General features: G+C 32.5%; 1 protein-coding gene across 1 annotated transcript in view; it reads right to left on the bottom strand.

Moving 5' to 3' along the window:
• Positions 1-8,316: 8,316 nt before the first annotated feature.
• The window catches only part of LOC120352930 (sodium channel protein Nach-like), a 61,079-nt gene continuing 50,051 nt past the window's right edge, over positions 8,317-19,344 (bottom strand). Inside the window, exons 11-12 of the mRNA XM_039435274.1 lie at positions 9,175-9,281; positions 8,317-8,980 (exon numbers count right to left, since the gene is read on the bottom strand). Of these exons, the coding sequence (XP_039291208.1) occupies positions 8,826-8,980; positions 9,175-9,281 (262 nt within the window). The 3' untranslated portion in view covers positions 8,317-8,825. The remainder of the gene's footprint in view (positions 8,981-9,174; positions 9,282-19,344) is intronic.

The following is a 19,344-nucleotide window of genomic DNA, read 5'->3' as shown; positions in this document are numbered from 1 at the left end:
AACAGCTAACTGGATCTGAATTGATCTATTGTAATAATGGACATAATGAAATAATGTCTTACTATTCCAAGTAAAACGAAACTAATGTTTGTGTTTGTATAAGAGCTGCTGAGTGGATACTGCATACTGAGAAATTCATAAATGATCCAGACCAGCCTGGCGACTTCGATGCTATCGACACCGGAATCTCCTTTTATTTCTATCAATGAATGAATCTGAATTAAAACCATGTATTGTATCAACTATCCTATTATCGTATTGTAATTCGTGAAGCCTGTTTAGTAAAAGCCAGTTACATACACATCGATTTTTTACCGTCCTTATAAAATTATTAGATCAAACAGATGATGTTTGACAAGTTGCACTTATTCGAATTCATAAGGATGGCAAAAAAACAATCGTACAAAAATCAACGTGCATGTAACTGGCTTTCGAAGACCCATACGATATTGTATTCTATGATCAAATAGAATAGTAAATATCGAAATAAGTGTTGCAGCCAGAACTTGTGTTAAGAACCGGTTTTGTCCCCGCTTTGTAAGTTAAACTAAACACACAATTCCTCCCCGGAAGTGGGTTTGAAGTGTACACACCATTTCTCCTGCTTGTGCAGTGGAAGTGTACACACATTTCTCCTCGGTTTGTCAGTGAAAGTGTACACACATTTCTCCCCTTTTTGTAGGTTTAATGCGTAATTTTTTTTCAAGTTAACAGAAAAAAAAGTTACAACTGTATTGAACACATTTAATATACTTTCTAAAACAAAAATTAAGTCTCCAACATGTGTGTAAATGTGTGTAAATCAGCCTCCCCGCAATGTATGTTCATTTCTCACCTCCCCGTTTGTTACCTTGTTCCAGTATGTGTGTGGGGGTGTGTGTGTGTATGAGTGCATGTGCGTCTGTGTACACGATATCTTATCTCCCAATTAACGAAATGACTTGAAATTTGGAACTTAAGGTTCTTTTACAGTATGAGGATCCGACACGAACAATTTCGATAAAATGTGATTCAAGATTGCGGCGAAAATGTTATCAAAAACAGGGGTTTTCCCAATTTTCTTGAAAACGGCTCAACGATTTTGATCAAATTGATACCTAAAAAATTCATTGATAAACTCTATCAACTTCCACAAGTCCCATAACTGTAAAAATTCAGGAGCTCTGCCCCATCTATGCAAAGTTGATTTCAGATTCCCAATTATCAGGCTTTAGGTACAATTTAAACAAAAAATTCCAAGTGGTAAAGATTGAGCATGAAAATCTCTTCAATTGATGTTCAGTAATATTTTCACCTAAATTTAAAATAAGCTCGAAATTCGAGAAAATGTTATTATTTCAATTACAAACTGTTTGCAACTGTTGATTCTATTAAATCATTCACTATAAAGAAATAGCAAACTTTGTGTGTCTCCAGCCTTATTGTCCTGTCACCAGCTGGCTTGGATCTTGCCGTGCTACCAATTTCCCTAAATCGGTTGGATAGCATTTCACACCTATTAACCTAAGGATAGTTTTCGGCTCCAACGTAATAGATTCTTGGTAAACTATGAATGGATCTATCGCCTATGAATGAAAAATCCAGTTTTCAGAGCAAATGAACTTATAATCTTCAGAAGAATTTTGGCAATATACTACACAAATACACAAAGAACAATATCTTACAAGCCTAAGCATCTAAAGTCACTACGAGCTAAATACTTATCCAGTTTATATAGTTGAAAAACAGTGGCTATTGGCTTGTATACACAATAAACAATATATAGTCAAAATAGAACACTATAAACTGTTTAAAACTCAATTTAAAACATTAATAAATTCACTTAAACAGAAAAATATTCAGAGAGCACTAATTACAACACACATAGCCAGCCATAAGTTTCAGAGAGAGGGAACAGGAAAAACCTAGCTACCAGGAACAGAGCAAAGCTTCTTCAGTGTCAATGTTACAGACACGTCACCACAAAAATTATAAATACAAGTTTAGAATTCACATTTTATATTTGTTCTCATAAAACTTTATTTTGAAACTGTTATTTTAAATTTTTATATATCATCTCTATTTAAATAACCATTTATCTTTTAATTCTGTCAACCCAGCCTCGATGACACCATGGAATATGCAACACAATCATTTACGATAAATTCTCAGTCAAAAAGTTGTCCGTAATCGATGACGCTGATATTTACTATAAAGTTTTATAGATCTCGAATTGAAGATTCGATTCCAATTGAGAAAAAATGTAATATTACAAATACCCCCCTCTTGACATAAAAAATTTTAATGTTTGAAAATTTAAAGAAAAAATTACATTGACCCTAATGGAAAATTTTGAATTGTAATTCGAGAACAGTAACAATTTTTTTTATAAAAACATTACATGTCAACTATAATTGAAAATTATTATAAAAATTCATCAATAGCATTTGTTATATGTTTCCAAACAATATTTCAAAGTATCAAAATTACTTTTGATTTAGCTTTATAATTTAAAGGAAAATATCTCGACAGAAAGTTTAATATAAAAAGAATAGTTTTTTGAAATTGCACATAAATTTAATAGATAGAGAAATTCAATTTTTTATTGCATAAAAAAATTTAGTATGTTGAATAAAAAAAATTATTATTATTATTTTTTTTTTTTAAATGAATTGATGAATTGTTACATTTAATATTCACACAAAATTTCAATAAATCAAAAAATGTTCATTTCTTTCACTATTGACGCGGTTGATTTTATTGATGCACATTTTGGAAAACAGTCCGTTAAGGCACTCAGTATGATTTTCAGTTAAGTGTGACTCCAGTGTGATGACGTTAGTGTTGGGCTGATCCAATACTTGTAGTGTTGGGCTGATACTTGTAGTCGACTGATGCATATCAAACTAGATACAGGTGACATCTCAGTTAGCATTGCCTCATGCTTGTAGTAGACGGCTGCATACCAAATTCGATACAGAGTCACGTAAACTTTGTATCATATTTGTAATTATACAATGTACATTTCAGGCTTGAAATGACAATGTAATTCGTTTTTTGGAAAAGAGATAGACGCTGCATACAGGATTAATTTAGGTGAGGATTAATTTAGGTAAGGTTTGGTTTTTGATATTTCCAGCTTTCAAGGTTTAGAGTTCTGCATACAGGAATAATTTAGGAGAGGATTTTTGAATCAATTCTTTCATGATACTGTGACTGTTATTCTGAATTCAAAGTTGCGAACGTGAACATGGATGGCAATTACCTCCAGGTAATGTAGTAGTGTTGAAGTTTGAGATACAAGGTCAGCAATAAGCATTGGCGTTGTCATTGGCGTATGCTTTGGTGTCGGCATTGGCATTGGCTTGATATTGGCATAGGCATCAGCATTGGCGCAGGCATTGGCATCGGCGTAGATATTGGCATTGGCATCAGCACAGGCATCGCGCGTAGTTTTGCGTAGATATCGACATCAGTGTAGATATTGGCGTAGTTATTGGTGTAGATATTAGTGTAGATATTGGCGTAGTTATTGGTGTAGATATTAGTGTAGATATTAGTGTAGGCATCAGCATAGATATTGGTGTAGATATTGGCATAGTTATTAGTGTAGGCATCAGCGTAGATATTGGTGTAGATATTGGTCTAGTTATTGGTGTAGATATTGACATCAGAGCAGATATTGGCATAGTTAGTGGTGTAGATATTAGTGTAGATATTGGCGTTGATATTGTTGTAGGCATCAGCATAGATATTGGTGTAGACATCAGCGTAGATATTGGTGTAGATGAGTCACACTAGTTCGAAAATCACCCAAATGTTCTTAACACTCTTCATGGCGTTCACTTGTTGCCGATTTCGAGATTCACATGATAATTATTTCAATGTTAATGTCTGTGCTGTACCTGTTATCTTAAAATGCTTATAAACTAAAAAGAAAATTTTGATTAGGCTATCAATACAATCTAATACACATGAAAATTATTTTTAAGTATATAATCAATATAAATTGAAATTTGTTAACATCTTATTATACAGTCAGCAATACATAAATTGTGAAATATAGAGATATCAATCATAAAATTTCAATAAAAAAAATAATTTCATTTCCATTTATTCACTGTTCAAATATTTTATAAAGAGCAAATTATTCAATATTATTAATCATCGTTTGTTGGATACTATAGTTTATTTCGACTTTTCAATGTTCTAAACACAAACTACATATTTTCATGACAAAACTTTACTATCAATCATTAAACAAGAAATCATTCAAAACATCAATAATATTTTGCTTCAAAGGCAATCAATATTCATAAGTAATCTGCATCTATGGCAATCAACATTATTAATCATTATTTTGCATCTATGGCAATCAACATTATTAATCAACACAAAAATATTATCTCATTACTGCCTCTCTAAGTCATAACCTTCTGGTCATTTCTTCTTTAGGCAATAATGGTTCCATCTCAAAAAAGAATCACATACCAGCAAAATTCTATCAACAAACCCCACTAAAAATTCTACATACACTCCAGCATCCATTTCAAACGATAATCAATCATATCAAAATTTATAGAACAAACAGTTTTAAAATTTTGAAAAAGACATCAATTACAAAAACTTTAGAGAAATTTTAACCTTTAACTCATTTCAATTAATAATATAACAAGACATTTTTATTCAATGAAAACATTATTCTTCAAGTTAACTTTCATTAATACATCTCATATATATGGCTACACAATTCATTAATACTTTCAATTTGTAAAGTTTATTTATTATAACAAAAGAATTTATACATAAGAATAGATTTCGGCATGTTCTAATTGAACCATTTATTTTTTAAATAATTCATAATTGAAGACTGTATAATAAATATAAACATTTCGAGATTACAATACAAAGATGATCAAGATGGATAATGGGTAAATAAGTTCCCTAAAAAATACAAACAAGAGAAAAAGAAAATTGGGTAAATAAATTTCCTAAATAATACAAGGAGAGAAAGATTAATTGGAGCCTATCCTACATGTCAGTTCTAACTTTCATAAGGAAGTATATTTAATAAAAATATACTGAAATGAGAAAATGGGACATAATTTGCTCTGAAAAACCTAATTACCTAATATGATACTTGACAAGAAAAATAGACATAATTAAAATATGTAATACATGATGAAAAAATATACCGCAAGCAAACATTATTTACACTACAATGGATAGATTTTAGAAAAGTTAAGTTTTATCAACAATTTAAAGATTAGGAAAATAAGCTACTATTTTAACTTCCAAAATTATTTCAGAAAAATACAAATTTAAATGACTATGGACAAGATTGGTTAAGATATGCATCATAGAATAATTTTACTGAACATTACACAAAGACAGGAAAGAATCGAAATTTGAAAAGATTAAGGGCCAAGAAAAATAGGCTACAGGAAAGAAAAAATATACAATTATGGACTCTTACCATACGTAGTATTTACGGTCATTGCTATTCTGACTCCCGGCATGACACAGGATTCCTAATCATAACATAGTGCTGGGGAATACCCTTTCATCATGTGATCCACAGTCATCGAGTCATCATCTTGTAAGTAAGCAACTTGAAACAACCTTTGAATACTAACACATCAATGGTGACTTTGTGCTTTGTTTTCTTCAAGAACATAGTTTTATTCATGGGTTCATTTGTTTTAACAAAGCCATTTTGCTTACAAAGATCAGTCATGTTCACTAAATAATGCTTTGCATACACCTTCTCAATTTTCAGTTGAAAGTTGAATTCATCAACTTGATTCAAAGCAAGATTCATTTTGTTTACATTGTTCCTAACCTCTACAGAAACCTGTCTCATGTAAACATTCACTTTACTTACTGTTTTCCTAACTATCAATTTCGCAATACTACTTTCTTTACTGTTGACTTTCAATAAAGACAACTCCCTACCTACTACATTACTCAATACTATTACAATACAATACTATCTCATTAGGATTTACTTTTTCAAAACATTAACTAGGCCTACATTATCTGAAACTTGAACTAATTGATCTTGTAAAAAAAAAATTCGTATGGCTTTTGTTGGTGGGGAGTTCCTTGCGGGAATGTTCCACCGCCTGAATATATAATTTAAGCCGTCAATGGGCCTTACGACTGTCATACTTCAGCCGGGACCGACAGTTTAACGTGCCCATCCGATAACACGGGAGTGATCTGTTTAAAAAACTTTTGGCTCTCAGTGGGGTTGATCTTGTATCTCAACACTACTATCATCCTGCTTCAATTTGTTTCATCTTCATGATTATCACTCAATGTTTCATGTGCATCTTTCAATAGAAGGTTTATACTAACCTGCTCTAGTCTTATGCTAGCAAATTCTTGCTTCATATCATCAAACCTAGCACTTTGATCTTGTTTCAAATCATCAATCTTAGCATTTTGCTTATCAAACTTAGCATTTTGCTCATCAAACTTTTGTGTTAAGAATGCTATAAGATTCAGATCATTTTTAATGTTTGCCATTTTGCTAGTCTGCACAGATAATATATTCATTAGGACTTGATCTCTCTTGAACCAATTTCCCCTTCAGCAGTATACCATTCATAACCCATCAAGACATCTATCCTACCAATAATTTTTTATAACCAGGGATTTCATAGTGTAACATTTGGGACATATTATTTTGTAATTCGGTCCCACCACAGGGGTAACATTTGCCGTGCTACCAATTTTTCCTAAATCGGTTGGATAGCATTTCACACCTATTAACCTAAGGATAGTTATCGGCTCCAACGTAATAGATTCTTGGTAAACTATGAATGGATCTATCGCCTATGAATGAAAAATCCAGTTTTCAGAGCAAATGAACTTATAATCTTCAGAAGAATTTTGGCAATATACTACACAAATACACAAAGAACAATATCTTACAAGCCTAAGCATCTAAAGTCACTACGAGCTAAATACTTATCCAGTTTATATAGTTGAAAAACAGTGGCTATTGGCTTGTATACACAATAAACAATATATAGACAAAATAGAACACTATAAACTGTTTAAAACTCAATTTAAAACATTAATAAATTCACTTAAACAGAAAAATATTCAGAGAGCACTAATTACAACACACATAGCCAGCCATAAGTTTCAGAGAGAGGGAACAGGAAAAACCTAGCTACCAGGAACAGAGCAAAGCTTCTTCAGTGTCGATGTTACAGACACGTCACCACAAAAATTATAAATTACAAGTTTAGAATTCACATTTTATATTTGTTCTCAATAAAACTTTATTTTGAAACTGTTATTTTAAATTTTTATATATCATCTCTATTTAAATAAACCATTTATCTGTTAATTCTGTCAACCCAGCCTCGGTGACACCATGGAATATGCAACACAATCATTTACGATAAATTCTCAGTCAAAAAGTTGTCCGTAATCGATGACTCTGATATTTACTATAAGTTTTATAGATCTCGAATTGAAGATTCAATTCCAATCGAGAAAAAATGTAATATTACAATCTTTAAATAGTGGACTTGAGATGCGCGGGAACACGCGTAGGGTGATAAATTTTCATAACGGCAAGGAAAGTTGTGTGAGTGCGCCACACCAGATTTTTGCGATTATAATTGTATTCTCTGGTAAGGAATTTTTCAAGAATATCCATCTATACTTGATATGAAAAGCTAATAAACAATATTATTATTTTCTATGTGGTTGATTATTCTCTGATTATTCATGTGTTGCCGACATTTTGCTTTACACCCTTGCTGAAGCCTTGCACATCGCTGGGTTGATTATGAAGAATTTGTTCAGAATTTAGTGAGTTAAATTTATTTATTTCCATAATCAATAAACACACACATATTACAACAATCAAAGTACTATTAATTATTAAAACTTGATGCATGAAGCAATCGATATCCTACAAATTGAAAACTAAAATTCCTGATCAGGATAATCTTCCACATCTTTATAAATTATTTATACTATAATAAAGTAAAGAACTGGCTTGTACACGTACGGGATAGGACAATTATGTTTGACGTATCATCACGTCTGAACCACGGTATATGGAAGAAGACGTTAGGTGCCACGCGCATATTTGTGCTAAATGTCCGGTGTAGCTGACGTCATTTTATATCCAATCATCTGTTACTAACAAATGAGTTTCATAAATTGCCAATAGATGTTAAAAACCTCGGTTGGTGGCGATGACGCAATCTAGCTGGCTAGCCACTGCGCACACATTTTGTGGCCTCTACCGTTTTCATCTAAATACCTGGACTGATTAACTTGAAATTCTACATCTTAGATTCTTAATTAACCGAGGATGGTTATCAGCCAATTTTTAATTCTTCAAGGTTTCATTATGTCAAGTTTTAAAATAGTCCCTTGCGAAGCACAGGTTACCTGCTAGTATAGAATGCAGCTCTTTTCCCCAATTCTGATTGATATATTTCACAAAAATTAATCATGCAATGTGCTATGCATTATATATATTCTACAGAGTGATAAATATTGAAAGTTTACAATAGTAGTTTGATATCCCAGAATAGCAGTATAAATACAGTCAAATCGTGCATTATTTTTTCACACATCACGTCTTCAGTTTAGGCCTACATCAGATCTTCTTGAAAAAGAAGAATTTCATTGGATGAAATATTTCAATTTCCACACAGAAAACACTCAACATGTAGACGAAACATTATAAGACATTTCTGACACTAACTACTGTATGTAATTATAAACTATCTAATATTTTCTGTTATTGATGTAGTAGTTTTAGTTTTTTGGGGAAATAAACATTTATTTAATGCAGGGTATTCCTACTTTCATGTACCTTGTAGTTTATTTTGGATTACACCTCTTGCATATTTTATTGTATTGATAGAATACTTCAATCCTTCTTGTATTAGAAAATGTAATATCTCTATCACACTAATTATACTCCACCCCATAATGAACGACGCAATAGTTCCGATGGAACCTGAAAATAATGTAAAGAATCAGATTTTTCTGGATGTTTGAACTCTAAACCGTATGAATAATCTAGAGGTAAAGTCAAGCACTATATCCACTAAGAAACCAATTATATTCCATATTCCATGATCTATATTTATTACAAATAATATTACAGTACAGTATTCAAGATATAAATTCTTCAAAAAAAGGCTAACTCACCCAATAAATTGGTGAAATCATACTTTATATCTGTGATTATCTTTGTCAACAAGTTCCCTTGACTGTATACGTACACATCACAGAAAAAATTCATGTTTTCATACGGCCTGTAAACATACATATAACATGCAATAAAAATGGGATAACATCACATGGGATACTTTTTGAATTAATAAAACAATATGAAAATCTTGAAACACCCTTTATTTTTAAAAAAAACTTTAAAATAATTGAACAAAATATTTTAAAGTTTTTCAAAAATAAAGGGTGTTTCAAGATTTTTATATTGTTTTATTAGCATGCAATAAATATAACATAGCCACCTAAAGCTGGGTTTACATCAAAGTTATTAACAAAATGTTAATAACTTAACTCTAATAGATTCTATTAGATTGAACAGAACTTGACAAACACATATGTTCATCATGTGTATGATAAGTTATGTTCAATCTAATAGAAACTATACGGATTAAGTTATTAACATTTTGTTAACAACTTTGGTGTGAACGCAGCTTTAGAATTGTTTAGAAAAATCTCAATAGTGAGGTCCATGTAAATATGGCAGCATTTGATTGACATTGTGTTGCTATCCTTGTCTATCATTCTACAAAGCAGATAGCAATCTAGCTACGCAACGTTTTTTTACGATGAAGAAATATAATTTGTTAACAAAATACTCAATCATGGAGAATATTTACTCTTGACAAAAAGAATATGTATTGAAGATCATTTCCAACAAGAATGAACAGTTAATATTACATCAGATATATACAGAGTGTTTCAGATAGTAGTGTCGGAAATTTTAGGGTATTGTTCCTGGATGATGGCCAGCACCATGGTGCATGCTATTTGCAGATGACATCGTGCTCTGTGAACCTACCAAAGATCAGTTGGAAGAAGGAGGAAGACTTTGGAGGAAAGGGGACTGAAAATTAGCTGATCAAAAACAGAGTACATGGTATTGGGAAACAATGATGAGCTACCCTTACAGCTTGAAGGAAGCCAACTCCAACCAGTTGCAAGTTTTAAGTACCTGGGTTCAAGTGTACAGAGAGATGGAGGGTTTGATGTGGAAATACAGCATAGAATAAATTGTGGATGGATGAACTGGAGAAAAATGAGTGGTGTTCTTTGTGATAAGAGAGTGAATTGTCAAATGAAGGGAAAAGTGTATAGATCAGTTGTGAGGCCAGCTATGCTGTATGGAACAGAAACATGGCCCATTTCAAAGAAACAGGAACGAAAGATGGAAGTGACTAAGATGAGAATGCTAAGATGGATGTGTGGGGTTACAAGAAGAGATAAGATAAGAAATGAATTGATCAGAGGCACTGTAAAAGTTGGACCACTGGGAAAGAAAATGCAGGAAACAAGGATGAGGTGGTTTGGGCATGTACAGCGACGGGAGGAGGATTATGTTGGACGAAAAGTGCAGGATTTGGTTTTGGATGGTGTGAGAGGACGAGGTAGACCTAGGATGAGGTGGGGAGATAGAATAGCGGCTGACTTGCGGGAGAGTGGTTGGAGGAGAGAGGAAGCATTGGATAGGGCTTTGTGGAGATGCAGACTAAGAGGAAGGAATGCCGACCCCATTTAAATGGGATAAGGCACAGCCAAAGAAGAAGAGAAGAAGAAGAGAAGAAGAAGAAGAAGAAGAAGAAGAAGGAAGAAGAAGAAGAAGAAGAAGAAGAAGAAGAAGAAGAAGAGAAGAAGAGAAGAAGAAAGAGAAGAAGAAGAAGAAGAAGAAGAAGAAGAAGAAGAAGAAGAAGAAGAAGAAGAAGAAGAAGAAGAAGAAGAAGTTCCTGGACGATAGAAGTCTACTACAATAATGTCGTATTTTAAGTGTCCAAAACTCAGCGGTTATATTATCCTTCTAGCTGCTATTTTTTTGTTTTTTTTTTACTTGGGAATTTTTATCTCAAGAACGAAATGTTGTATTTATCTGAAATTTGACATGAATATTTATGCTATAAAGACTCAACTTTGATAAATGAAATGAAAAAAATTCGATGTGATTTTTCAAAATGGCGGCCATTAATTTTTTTATTGCAAATTGCACAAAAACCGTCCACTTTACAGAAAATTTACAAGACACAAAAAAGTTGGAAAATTCTATCAAGATTTCAAGGATACTTCATTTATCAAGATCGATCACAGAATAACAAAGAAATGAATTATTTTCGTACTATATGCATGATCTTGAACAAAAACGATCATTTGAAAAACATTGTAAAATCAGCTGGATGGCCATATATGGAGCCAGAGCTCCAAAGCTTCATCTTAAATACAATTGAATTGAAAATGTAATATTGATGTTAAAATTTTGAAAAGTGGTCATGCATGCATTGTGAAAATGATTAATTATTTCTCTGCTATTCTCCAACCAATCTAGGATTTGTAAGATCGACGAGTTTATGAGATCATGTTCTATGAGAATCACCCATTAGAGGCTCTCAATTTAGTGGAGAGGTGCGCATAAGGACACCTCATCAAGGATCAAAATTCCTACTTGCCCAGGGGTGCCTACAGGTGGGGGGGACATGACGCCAACGGCATCATATAAATTTTTGGGGGGGATTAATTTTAACCTGGAGAAAAGATTCTCTCTGATAATTTTTTTTTATTCATTATTTTATTATTATGATTGTATATTATATTCATTACTGCTTCGTATTTCCCAACGATATAAATGATGAGTTCCTACTGAAATAAATTACTTATGATCAGTGTAAGCACCAGCTTACTGGTTTTTGGAAATCGTATCGAGAATTTTAATTTGAGAATTTTCCCGCACTTGGATTAGCTGACAGGCTTTCAACTTGTCAATCAATCGGCAATATTGTCAATATGGATCAACTAGGTAATTGATCGACATCAAACAGTCAGATTGAATATTCGGGAGTGTATCATTTCAGTACATTCACATAAATGCGAGAACATTCATCTAGGGCCGCTTTCCGAGCTCGGGATTTAGCCAAGTTCTAGACTTTAAACAGCTCGAGTAAGAAAATTGGCTTTCCAGAACGGGCGTAGTCACAGTAAAAATAATTGCAGCAAAATAAATTTTTATTTTCTGATATCTATAATTATTGGAAACGTTTCTTCCAGACGAAATGAAACATTCCTAAATAATTCAAAATAGTTGAAGCTTTACACTATATTCTCTTTAGGGTTCAATTTTCTAGTTTTTCGAAATTTAATTTAAATGTGACTTTGACTATGACTACGACTACACCCCGTTTTGGAAAGCCAATTTTCTTACTCCAGCTGTTCAAAGTCTAGAACTTGGCTAAATCCCGAGCTCGGAAACCGGCCCCTAGTGTTATCCTCGCCAGAAAAAAGACTGAACTACAGCATCCTTGCAAGCAGCAAGCAGTCTCCTCACCTTCCAGCACCGGGTCCAAGAGGGATTCCAACCAGATGCTCGGCTACAGTGAGAATAACAGTTCCAGTTGGGAAGATAAGGTACCAGTAAACCGGGGTGACTTTGTCCCAATTTTGGGGAGTTGACATTTTAAACAACTTGCAATCAATACTTAAGTTGCAACAAATCTCTTGCAATATTTTTTATTGCACTCTGCAATGTTTTAAGAGTATTTTTCATTTTAAAAAGTTAGTATTTTTCTCAACTTCAACAGAGATATATTTTTTTGAAAATAAGAGACAATGTCAATCAGGGGTTGGGGTGACTTTGTTCCACTTTGGAAAATATATGGAAAAAAGATAATTTTCAAGAGTTAGACGAAGTGAAACCAACTGTTAACCTTTAAAATGAACAATGACATAAAAAACAAATGAAATCCACTTTGCCATGCTACCAATTTTTCCTTAATCGGTTGGAATAGCATTTAACACCTATTAACCTAAGGATAGTTGTCGGCTCCAATGAAATAGATTCTTGATAAATTGTGAATGGATCTATCGCCTATGAATGAGAAGTCCAGTTTTCAGAGCAAATCAACTTATAATCTTCAGATGAATTTATACAAATACACAAAGAACTATATCTTAAGCCTGAATTTTTTAGAGTAACTACGAACTAAAATACTTATCTAGTTTACAGTTGAAAAAGAATGGCTATTGGCTTGAATACACAAATAGCTATTTATTAACAAAATAGAACACAATAAACTGTTCAAAACTCAATTTAAAACATTAATAAACGAAAATGATTCAGAGCAAAATTTTACAACAACACACGTAGCCAGCCATTTTTCTAGAGAAGCAGAACAGGAAAAACCTAAGTTACAAGTCACAAAGCCAACGCCTTGTTTGGTATAGATTTTACAGACACGTCACCAAAAAATTATAACTTACAAGTTTAGAATTCACATTCTACATCTGTTCTCAATAAAACTTTATTTTGAAACTGTTATTTTAAACTTTCATATATATTCTCTATTTAAATAAACTATTTATTCTGTTTCTCAGCCCCGGTGACACCATGGAACAATGCAACAATCATTTACGATAAAAAATTCTCCGTCGAAAAGTTTGTCCGTCTATTGATGACTCTGATATTTACTATAAAGTTCCATAGATCTCGAATTGAAGATTCGATTTCAATGTGAGAAGAAAATGTAATATTACAAATACCCCCCTCTTGACATAAAAAAATTTTACTGTTTGAAAATTTAAAGAAAAAAAATTTACATTGACCCTAATGAAAATTGTTGAAATTTAAATTCGAGAACAGTAACAATTTTTTCTAGAAAAACATTACATGTCATCCAATAATATTGAAAATTATTATAAAAATTCATCAATAGCGTTTGTTATATGTTTCCAAACAATATTTCAAAATATAGAATATCAATATTACTTTTGATTTAGCTTTATAATTTAAAGGAAAATATCTCAACAGAAAGTTTAATATGTAAAGAATAGTTTTTTGAAATTGCACATAAATTTAATAGATAGAAAAATTCAAATTTTTTTTTTTTTTTTTTATTGCAAAAAAAATTAGTATGTTGAATGAAAAAAAATTTATTATTATTATTTATATATATATATTTTTTTTTTAAATGAATTGATGAATTGTTACATTTAATTTTCACATAAAATTTCAATAAATTAAAAAATGTTCATTTCTTTCACTATTGACGCGGTTGATTTTATTGATGCACATTTTGGAAAACAGTCCGTTAAGGCACTCAGTATGATTTTCAGTTAAGTGTGACTCCAATGTGATGACGTTAGTGTTGGGCTGATCTGGATGCACGTAGTGTTGGGCTGATACTTGTAGTCGACTGATGCATATCAAACTCGATACAGGTGACATCTCAGTTAGCATTGCCTCATGCTTGTAGTAGACGGCTGCATACCAAACTCGATACAGGTGACATCTCAGTTAGCATTGCTTCATGCTTGTAGTAGACGGCTGCATTCCAAATTCAATACAGAGTCACGTAATTTTTGTATCATATTTGTAATTATACAATGTACATTTCAGGCTTGAAATGACAATGTAATTCGTTTTTTGGAAAAGAGATAGACGCTGCATACAGGATTAATTTAGGTGAGGATTAATTTAGGTAAGGTTTGGTTTTTTGATATTTTCAGCTTTCAAGGTTTAGAGTTCTGCATACAGGAATAATTTAGGAGAGGATTTTTTGAATCAATTCTTTCATGATACTGTGACTGTTCTTCTGAATTCAAAGTTGCGAATGTGAACATGGATGACAATTACCTCCAGGTAATGCAGTAGTGTTGAAGTTTGAGATACAAAGTCAGCAATAAGCATTGGCATTGCTATTGGCGTATGCTTTGGTGTCAGCTTTGGCATCGGCGTTGATATTGGCATTGGCATTGACGCAGGCATTGGCATTGGCGCAGGCATTGGCATTGGCGCAGGCATCGGCGTAGATATTGGCATTGGCGCAGGCATCGGCGTTGATTTTGGCATTGGCGCAGGCATTGGCATTGGCGCAGGCATCGGCGTAGATATTGGCATTGGCGCAGTTATTGGTGTAGATATTGGCTTAGTTATTGGTGTAGATATTGGTGTTGACATTGGCATAGTTATTGGCGTTGGCATCAGCATTGGCGCAGATTTTGGCATCAGCATTGGCGCAGGCATCAGTGTAGATATTGGCGTTGGCATCAGCACAGGCATCAGCGTAGATTTTGGCGTAGTTATTGGTGTTGATATTGGTGTTGACATTGGTGTAGTTATTGGTGTAGGCCGCAGCATTGACATTGGCATAGTTATTGGTGTAGGCCGCAGCGTAGATTTTGGCGTAGATATTGGCATTGGCGCAGGCATCGGCGTTGATTTTGGCATTGGCGCAGGCATTGGCATTGGCGCATGCATCAGCGTAGATATTGGCATTGGCGCAGTTATTGGTGTAGATATTGGCTTAGTTATTGGTGTAGATATTGGTGTTGACATTGGCATAGTTATTGGCGTTGGCATCAGCATTGGCGCAGGTTTTGGCATTGGTGCAGGCATTGGCGTAGCTATTGGCATTGGCGCAGGCATTGGCATCAGCACAGGCATCGGCGTAGATTTTGGCATTTTGGCGTAGTTATTGGCGTTGACATTGGCGTAGTTATTAGTGTAGGCATCAGCATAGATTTTGGCGTAGTTATTGGTGTAGATATTGGCGTAGATATTGGCGTAGTTATGTCACACTAGTTCGAAAATCACCCAAATGTTCTTAACACTCTTCATGGCGTTCACTTGTTGCTGATTTCGAGATTCACATGATAACTATTTAAATGTTAATGTCTGTGCTGTACCTGTTATCTTAAAATGCTTATAAACTAAGAAGAAAATCTTGATTAGGCTATCAATACAATCTAATACACATGAAAATTATTTTTAAATATATATGAAATTGAAATTTGTTACATCTTATTATACAGTCAGCAATACATAAATTGTGAAATATGGACACATCAATGATAAATTTAAAAAAAAATTCATTTTCATCTATTCACTGTTCAATTATCAAAATTTAATCCATTCTTCAAAATAGAAATAGAATTTCATAACACCCTGTATCATTATCAAAATTGTAAAAAACATCAGATCATCACAACAAAAATTAATTCCAATATATATTTCAATAATTTCAGACAATTGATCTTCTATTCACAATCATTTCATAATATATCTGCATTTCATTATCATTTAGTATAACATTTCATTTATAGCATTTATAGCAAGTTCATTTCACATTTATGATTTATCATTCAGGGTTTCGAAATTATTTAGTTTTAATTTTGTTCAAAATTTGTATGAAAAGCAAATTATTTAATATTGTTAATCATCATTTGTTGGATACTATAGTTTATTTCGACTCTTCAATGTTCTAAACACAAACTACATTTCATGACAAAACTTTACTATCAATCATTAAACAAGAAATCATTCAAAACATCAATAATATTTTGCTTCAAAGGCAATCAATATTCATAATTAATCATCATTTTGCATCTATGGCAATCAACATTATTAATCATTATTTTTGCATCTATGGCAATCAAAATTATTAATCAACACAAAAATATTATCTCATTACTGCCTCTCTAAGTCATAACCTCTGTTATTCCTTCTTTAGGCAATAATGGGTTTCCATCTCAAAAAACAATCACATACCAGCAAAATTCTAATCAACAAACCCCACTAAAAATTCTACATACACTCCAGCATCCATTTCAAACGATAATCAATCATATCAAAATTTATAGAACAAACAGTTTTAAAATTTAAAAAAAAATATATTATAAAACACTTTAGAAAATTTTAGCCTTTAACTCATTTCAATTGATAATATAACACAACGTTTTTATTCAATGAAAACATTATTATTCAAGCTAACTTTCATTAATACCTCACATATATATGGCTACAGAATTCATTAATACTTTCAAATTTTGAAGTTTATTTATTATAATAACATAATTTATAATTTAAAGACTGTATAATAAGTACAAACATTTCAAGATTATAATACAAAGATGATCAAGATGAATAATGGGTAAATAAGTTCCCTAAAAAATACAAAAAGAGAAAAAGAAAACTGGGTAAATAATTCCCTAAAACAATACAAAGAAGAGAAAGATTAATTAGAGCCTATCCTACATGTCAGTACTGAACTTTCATGAGGAAGTATATTTAATAAAATATACTACTATGGAATTTTGTAAATTCCAAGTATGACTCTAATTTGTTATAATTGTGAGCTATCACTCTCACAAAAACAACTGGTCAAGGAAAAAATGTTGACTATTGTGACTGGGTGGATAGTTCCTAGATGTCTGTAAGGCAATGTGATAGCAGACTCTAGTATTGGACCACAAAAACAAAAGTATGCAAAAGGTTTTACAAACATTTGATGTTGCAGTCTTAAGGTTTTTTTATCGCAAACAAGTAGGTCAGATAATCGAGTCCAGCCGTATGTGGTTCACGCCCACACCTCTAAAAGAATCACACCTACTTGTCTACCAAAAATCCAAAGTATTGGACAGCAAAGAAAAAATAAAATGCAAAATGGGTTAAAAGCCCAGAAGAAAACTATAACCTAATTACATATGGCTTATGGCACGATATGCAATGAAAGATGAGAACATGGGACAAAATTGCTCTGAAAAACCTAATTACCTAATATAATACCTGAAAAAAAATAGACATGATTAAAATATGTAATACATGATGAAAAAATATACCACAAGCAAACAATTATTTACACTACAATGGATAGATTTTGGAAAAGTTAAGTTTTATCAACAATTTAAAGATTAGGAAAATAAGCTACTATTTTAACTTCTAATATTATTTCAGAAGAATACAAATTTAAATGACTATGGACAAGATTGGTTAAGATATGCATCATAGAAGAAATTTACTGAATATTACACAAAGACAGGAAAGAATCGAAAATTGAAAAGATTAAGGGCCAAGAAAAATAGGCTACAGGAAAGAAAAAAGACACAATTATGGACTCTTACCATACACTGTGTAGCGATTATGCTATTCTGAATCCCGGCATAACACAGGATTCCTAATCATTGTGTGTTGGGGAATACCCTTTCATCATGTGATTCACTGTCATCATTTTGTAAGTAAGCAACTTGAAACAACCTTTGAATACTAATACATCAATGGAAACTTTGTGCTTTGTTTTCTTCAAGAACATGATTTTATTCATGGGTTCATTTGTTTCAACAAAGCCATTTTGCTTGCAAAAGTTAGTCATGTTCACTTGAGAATGCATTGCATATACCTTTTCAATTCTCAGTTGAAAGTTGAACTCATCAACTTGACTCAAAGCAACATTCATTTTGTTTACATTGTTCCTAACCTCCACAGAAACCTGTCTCATGTAATCATTCACTTTGTTCATAGTTTTCCTAACCTTCAATGTAGCAATATTACTTTCATGATAGTTGACTTTCAGTGAAGACAACTCCCTACCTACTTCTTTACTCAATTCTACTATCTCATTAAGGTTGACTTTTTCAACAACAGTAACTAGGCCTACATTGTCAGAAACTTGAATGAGTTGATCTTGTAACTTAACACTACTATTATCCTGCTTCAATTTGTTTTCATCTTCATGATTATCACTCAATGTTTCATGTGCATTTTTCAATAGAAGGTTTATACTAACCTGCTCTAGTCTAATGCTAGTACATTCTTGCTTCATATCATCAAAACTTGCATTTTGATTTTTAAATATTTGGTCTAACTTAGCATTTTGCTTATCAAATTTAGCATTTAACTCATCAAATCTAGCATCTAGCTTATCAAACCTTTGTGTTAAGAATGCTATAAGATTCAGATCATTTTTAATGTTTGCCATTTTGTAATATGCACTGATTCATTAAAACTTGATCTACCTTGAACCGATTTCCCACTCAGCAGTAAACCATTCATAACCTATCAAGATATCTATCCTACTAATAATTTTTCATAACCAGGGATTTCATGGTGTACCATTTGGGACATATTTATTTTGTAATTCTGTCCCACCACAGGGGTAACATTTGCCGTGCTACCAATTTTTCCTTAATCGGTTGGAATAGCATTTAACACCTATTAACCTAAGGATAGTTGTCGGCTCCAATGAAATAGATTCTTGATAAATTGTGAATGGATCTATCGCCTATGAATGAGAAGTCCAGTTTTCAGAGCAAATTAACTTATAATCTTCAGATGAATTT

The sequence above is a fragment of the Nilaparvata lugens genome, chromosome 9 (genome assembly GCF_014356525.2).
Source record: "Nilaparvata lugens isolate BPH chromosome 9, ASM1435652v1, whole genome shotgun sequence".
Classification (NCBI taxonomy): Eukaryota; Metazoa; Arthropoda; class Insecta; order Hemiptera; family Delphacidae; genus Nilaparvata; species Nilaparvata lugens.
Note: the sequence above shows the minus strand (reverse complement) of the source record. Positions and strands in the feature narration are given on the sequence as shown.